This window comes from Mustelus asterias, chromosome 13 (genome assembly GCF_964213995.1).
Source record: "Mustelus asterias chromosome 13, sMusAst1.hap1.1, whole genome shotgun sequence".
NCBI classification, from domain to species: domain Eukaryota; kingdom Metazoa; phylum Chordata; class Chondrichthyes; order Carcharhiniformes; family Triakidae; genus Mustelus; species Mustelus asterias.
Window position 1 is genome coordinate 48,700,736 of NC_135813.1, and position 7,040 is coordinate 48,707,775.

At 53.9% G+C, this 7,040-nt stretch overlaps 1 protein-coding gene across 1 annotated transcript in view; it reads right to left on the reverse strand.

The window, feature by feature from the left end:
* Positions 1 to 4,518, reverse strand: part of phpt1 (phosphohistidine phosphatase 1) — a 16,170-nt gene extending 11,652 nt beyond the window's left edge. Inside the window, exons 1-2 of the mRNA XM_078226719.1 lie at positions 4,308 to 4,518; positions 1,978 to 2,102 (exon numbers count right to left, since the gene is read on the reverse strand). Coding sequence (XP_078082845.1) covers positions 1,978 to 2,102; positions 4,308 to 4,452 — 270 coding nt within the window. The 5' untranslated portion in view covers positions 4,453 to 4,518. The remainder of the gene's footprint in view (positions 1 to 1,977; positions 2,103 to 4,307) is intronic.
* Between the last annotated feature and the right edge of the window lie 2,522 nt (positions 4,519 to 7,040).

Genomic DNA, 7,040 nt, shown 5'->3' on the forward strand with positions numbered 1-7,040 from the left:
CTCCTCCCCCCCTCTGCACACCCACACTCCTCCCCCCCTCTGCACACACACCCCCCCCCCGCACACCCACACTCCTCCCCCCCTCTGCACACCCACCCCCCCCCCTGCACACCCACACTCCTCCCCCCCCTCTGCACACCCACACTCCTCCCCCCCTCTGCACACACACCCCCACCCGCACACCCACACTCCTCCCCCCCTCTGCACACCCACACTCCTCCCCCCCTCTGCACACACACCCCCCCCCCGCACACCCACACTCCTCCCCCCCTCTGCACACCCACACTCCTCCCCCCCTCTGCACACCCACACCCCTCCCCCCCTGCACACCCACACTCCTCCCCCCTCTGCACACCCACACCCCTCCCCCCCTGCACACCCACACTCCTCCCCCCTCTGCACACCCACACTCCTCCCCCCTCTGCACACCCACACTCCTCCCCCCCTCTGCACACACACACCCCCCCCGCACACCCACACCCCCCCCTGCACACCCACACACCCCCCTGCACACCCACACTCCTCCCCCCCTCTGCACACCCACACTCCTCCCCCCCCCTGCACACCCACACTCCTCCCCCCCTCTCCACACCCACACTCCTCCCCCCCCTCTCCACACCCACACTCCTCCCCCCTCTCCACACCCACACTCCTCCCCTGCACACCGACACTCCTCCCCCCCTCTGCACACCCACACACCCCCCCTCTGCACACCCACACCCCCCCCTCTGCACACCCACACCCCTCTGCACACCCACACTCCTCCCCCCCCTGTACACCCACACTCCCCCCCCCCCTCTGCACACCCACACCCCCCCCGCTGCACACCCACACCCCCCCCTCTGCACACCCACACTCCTCCCCCCCTCGCACACCCACACTCCCCCCCCCCCTCTGCACACCCACACTCCCCCCCCCCCTCTGCACACCCACACTCCCCCCCCCCTCTGCACACCCAAACTCCTCCCCCCTGCACACCAACACTCCCCCCCCACCCCCCTGCACACCCACACTCCCCCCCACCCCCCTGCACACCCACACCCCACTTCCCCCCCGCCTCACCCCCACTTCCTCCCGCACATTCCCAACCCCACTCCTCCCGCGCGTCCACAGCCCCTCTGCCCCACTCCCCCCGCGCGCCTCCGACCTCACTCCCCCCGCGCGCCTCCGACCTCACTCCCCCCGCGCGCCTCCGACCTCACTCCCCCCGCGCGCCTCCGACCTCACTCCCCCCGCGCGCCTCCGACCTCACTCCCCCCGCGCGCCTCCGACCTCACTCCCCCCGCGCGCCTCCGACCTCACTCCCCCCGCGCGCCTCCGACCTCACTCCCCCCGCGCGCCTCCGACCTCACTCCCCCCGCGCGCCTCCGACCTCACTCCCCCCGCGCGCCTCCGACCTCACTCCCCCCGCGCGCCTCCGACCTCACTCCCCCCGCGCGCCTCCGACCTCACTTCCCCCGCACGCCCCCTGACCTCACTCCCCCCGCGCGCTCCCTGACCTCACTCCCCCCGCGCGCCCCCTGACCTCACTCCCCCCGCACACCCCGGTGCACATATGCATCCTCATCTCACAAAAGGGACAGACGTGCACAAACCTTTCTTTAATCAGGGAGTGCTCTTAACTGAATCATAGAATTCCTACAGTGTAGAAGGAGGTCATTAAGCCCATCGAGCCTGCACTGACAACAATCCCACCCAGGCCCTATCCTCGTAACCCCATGTATTTACCCTGCTTACCCCCCTGGCACTAAAGGACAATTGAGCATGGCCAAACCACCTAACCCACACATCCTTGAACTAAATCAGATTAGCTAACTTAGTAAAGCCAAGACTAATGCTTGCTCTCTTCAAGCTGATGTTTAACAGTGAACACTGCCTATAAGCACTGAACCAAGGTGATATGGAGTCTGCAGCTCTCCCCGTGCATTTTCCCAAGACTGTTTTACAATAAACCGTACATTTCCCCTTTGTACTTACTATGGAGTATCCATACACGAGGATCTTTTTCTCTGCACTATTGTGGTCAATTCGCCCACCGCCTTGGCACTCACAATGCAGACCCTTTTTCTCAATGCAGGTCGACACCTCATCATAGATATCAGCTGTGGTTTCAGTAAAAGACAAAACTGTTTTTAGGACTGGAGGAACTGTTTTCACTAAAGCACTACAAGCATTCCCAACATGGGTTACAGTAAAGTTCCCGCAACACCAGTGATTTGTCCAAAAGAATCCTAGAACTGAAATTTTTTAAGTTTTGCAAGTAGAAAGTATATGTACAATCCCCAGAATTAACCACTCTTACTTCACTGCATCCCGGCCAAAGGAGATGGCCTTTAAGAACTTACCAAACATGACAAATATCCTCAGACAACTTTTCTCCAATCATGAGGAATATCTTCAAAGTTACTCCGTTCACTTTCAATACTCAAAACATAAATTTTTCCCCGTCCCTTCATGAAGTTGGGCTGAAGAGCCTGTTTCCATGCTGTAAACCTCTATGACTGTTTAGCGTTTGATAAACTTAACCACTAATATTTTTAAATCTCTGCTGACACTTGCTATTTTTATTATCACTTTCTTCAGGATAGACACATATACTTTATCTTCCTTCATTTAGCTCATTGCTGTTGCCATACTTTTAATCTGTGTGATCAGTGATCATCATTCACAACTTTTCTTGTTTTACCATCACTGACATTTCCTTTTAAGAATCTGAATAGAAAAACTCAACAGAGACCAAGCTAAACAAACGACAACCATCTGTTAATCCATTTTAGTTATTGCCTGTAGCCCGGCTCCTGTTCAGATAGATTCTTGTTCATTTCTCAGTTTATATAATCTCCTCTTTCATTTTCTCTCTCACTGCCACCTGTTTGTAACTAAGTTTGTATTTGCATCAAGGTACTTTCATTGAACACAAGTCAACTAACACATGATCCCTAATGTAAAGGGACAAGACATAATGACGGGTATCCCCTGTACAGCCTACATCAGATGTGGTGTCAGAGAGAAAAACAGAAAATGCTGGAAAATCTCAGCAGACCTGACAGCATCTGTGTAGAGAGAACAGAGCTAATGTTTTAGGACTCTTTGTCAAAGCTTCTTTGCTGTTGTACTCTATGCCCCTATTAATAAAGCCCAGGGCGGCACGGTAGCACAGTGGTTAGCACTGCTGCTTCACAGCTCCAGGGTCCCGGGTTTGATTCCCGGCTCGGGTCACTGTCTGTGTGGAGTTTGCACATTCTCCTCGTGTCTGCGTGGGTTTCCTCCGGGTGCTCCGGTTTCCTCCCACAGTCCAAAGATGTGCGGGTTAGGTTGATTGGCCAGGTTAAAAATTGCCCCTTAGAGTCCTGAGATGCATAGGTTAGAGGGATTAGCGGGTAAATATGTGGGGGTAGGGCCTGGGTGGGATTGTAGTTGGTGCAGACTCGATGGGCCGAATGGCCTCCTTCTGCACTGTAGGGTTTCTATGATTCTATGATGTATGTGTTACCAACTAATCTACTCTTTGGACCTGTTATGATTTTGCACTCTTGCTTCAAGTCTCCTCTTCACATTCTCTTCTCCAAAGAAAATGGGCTCAACTTCTCCAAACTACCTACATAACACAAGTGTCTTATTCCATGAACCATTCTCATGAATCTTTTCTGCACTCTCTCCATCCTTAAGCATGGTGCCCAGAATTAGATACAATACTTCAGTAGAGGCTAAACCAGTAGTTGATATGGGTGGCATGGTAGCACAGTGGTTAGCACTGCTGCTTCACAGCTCCAGGGACTAGGGTTCTATTCCCGGCTTGGGTCACTGTCTGTGTGGAGTTTGCACATTCTCCTCGTGTCTGCGTGGGTTTCCTCCGGGTGCTCCGGTTTTCTCCCACACTCCAAAGATGTGCAGGTTAGGTTGATTGGCCATGCTAAAATTGCCCCTAAGTGTCCCGGGATGCGTGGATTAGTGGGTAAAATATATAGGGGTATAGGGGTAAGGCCTGGGTGGGATTGTGGTCAGTGCAGACTCGATGGGTCAAATAGCCTCTTTCTGCACTGTAGGGTTTCTATGATCATAACCCTCCACACACCATCCTGACTTGGAAATACATCAGCGTTCCTTCACTGTCGCTGGGTCAGAGTGCTGGAACTGCCTCCTTAACAGCACTGTGGCTGTATCAGGGATTGCAATGGTTCAGGAAGGCAGCTCACCAGCACCTTCTAAAGGGGCAATTAGGGGCAGACAGTGTCGCATACACATCCCGGGAGTGAGTTAGCTCCCGGCCCTATGCTGTTGCCCAAGGGTGAGAAATGCCCGGTTACCGTGATATTCAGCAGAGGCCCAGCCCCGCACGATGTTCTTCTCTTTACCGTTGCCGTCCTCCTGCCAAATCCGGATTAAAACATATTTAAAAACCCCGCCCGGGTCAATCCTCACATCATCAACTGCCTGCATCTCCGCTGCCATGATACTCCAGTTAACATGCGCACATCCACAGCCCGGGGAGGCCCGCTGAGCATGCGCATATCCACCACTCCGCCGGAGGCCGCGGAGCATGCGCACAGCCACAGCCACATCCCCGACCCCGACCCCGCCCTGGAGGCCCACCGAACATGCGCACGTCCACCCCCCGACGCCCGCCGAACATGCTCACGTCCTCGTCTCCCCACCCCCCACCCCCACCGCGGCGAGGCCCGCCGAGCATGCGCGCATCCGCCCGCCGGGCATGCGCAATGGAGCCACAAGGCCAAGGATGCGCTTATCTATCCAGGGCGCCATGAAATTCCTGTCAGTCGCTGAAGGGGCAGTAGCAAGACTTAGATGGGGTGAGTGCCATGGAAACAATGGCGGCATCTCCCCAAACACTGAAAAGCCGAGTGTTCCGTGCTGCTGTGTTTGTGACATGATGTGGAGATGCCGGCGTTGGACTGGGGTAAACACAGTGAGAGTTTTAACAACACCAGGTTAAAGTCCAACAGGTTTATTTGGTAGCAAAAGCCACACAAGCTTTCGGAGCGCTGCTCCTTCGTCAGATGGAGTGGAAATGTGCTCTCAAACAGGGCACAGAGACACAAAATGGAGGTCGGTCACCAGTGGAGTGCCCCAGGGATCTGTTCTGGGACCCTTGCTGTTTGTCATTTTCATAAATGACCTGGATGAGGAAGTGGAGGGATAGGTTGGTAAGTTTGCAGACGACACAAAGGTTGGTGGGGTTGTGGATAGTTTGGAGGGATGTCAGAAGTTACAGAGGGACATAGATAGGATGCAAGACTGGGCAGAGAAGTGGCAGATGGACTTCAACCCGGATAAATGTGTAGTGGTACATTTTGGCAGGTCAAATGGGATGAAGGAGTATAATATCAAGGGTAAGACTCTTAGCAGTGTCGAGGATCAGAAGGACCTTGGGGTCCGTGTCCATAGGACTCTTAAATCGGCCTCGCAGGTAGAGGAGGTGGTTAAGAAGGCGTATGTGTGCTGGTCTTCATCAATCCAGGGATTGAGTTTATGAGTCGGGAGATAATGATGCAGCTTTATAAGACCCACGTCAGACCCCACTTGGAGTACTGTGCTCAGTTCTGGTTGCCTCATTACAGGAGGGATGTGGAAATGATTGAAAGGGTGCAGAGAAGATTTACAAGGATGTTGCCTGGATTGGTTGGCATGCCTTATGAGGATAGGTTGAGGGAGCTCGGTCTTTTCTCCTTGGAGAGACGAAGGATGAGAGGTGACCTGATAGAGGTGTACAAGATGTTGAGAGGTTTTGATCGGGGGGATTCTCAGAGGCTTTTTCCCAGGGCTGAAATGGCTGCTACGAGAGGACACGGGTTTAAGGTGCTGGGGAGAAGGTACAGAGGAGATGTCAGGGGTAAGTTTTTCACTCAGAGGGTGGTGCGTGAGTGGAATCGGCTGCCGTCAATGGTGGTAGAGGCAAACTCGATAGGGTCTTTTAAGAGACTTCTGGATGAGTACATGGGACTTAATAGGATTGAGGGTTATAGGTAAGCCTATATATAGGCCTAGGTAGGTAGGGACATGACCTGCGCAACTTGTGGGCCGAAGGGCCTGTTTGTGCTGTCGTGTTTCTATGTTCTATGTTCTAAAATCAAGTTACAGAATACTGATTAGAATGCGAACCTCTACAACCAACCAGGTCTTAAAGATACAGACAATGTGAGTGGAAGGAACATTAAGCACAGGTTAAAGAGATGTGTATTGTCTCCAGACAGGACAGCCAGTGAGATTCTGCAAGTCCAGGAGGCAAGCTGTGGGGGTTACTGATAGTGTGACATAAACCCAACATCCCGGTTTAGGCCGTCCTCATGTGTGCGGAACTTGGCTATCAGTTTCTGCTCAGCGACTCTGCGCTGTCGTGCGTCGTGAAGGCCGCCTTGGAGAACGCTTACCCGAAGATCAGAGGCTGAATGCCCGTGACCGCTGAAGTGCTCCCCCACAGGAAGAGAACAGTCTTGCCCGGTGATTGTCGAGCGGTGTTCATGGTACATTGGGGAAACCGTGCAGCCGCTACGACAACGGATGAATGAACACCGCTTGACAGTCACCAGGCGTTCTCCAAGGCGGCCTTCACGACGCACGACAGCGCAGAGTCGCTGAGCAGAAACTGATAGCCAAGTTCCTCACACATGAGAACGGCCTAAACCGGGATGTTGGGTTTATGTCACACTATCTGTAACCCCCACAGCTTGCCTGCTGGACTTGCAGAATCTCACTGGCTGTCCTGTCTGGAGACAATACACATCTCTTTAACCTGTGCTTAATGCTCCCTCCACTCACATTGTCTGTATCCTTAAGACCTGGTTGGCTGGAGAGATTTGCATTCTAATCAGTATTCTGTAACTTGATTTTGTGTCTCTGTGCCCTGTTTGAGAGCAGATTTCCACTACATCTGACGAAGGAGCAGCGCTCCGAAAGCGAATGGCATTTGCTACCAAATAAACCTGTTGGACTTTAACCTGGTGTTGTTAAAACTCTTACTGTGTTTACCCCAGTCCAACGCCGGCATCTCCACATGACTGCCATTGCACAGGGCAGCCCAA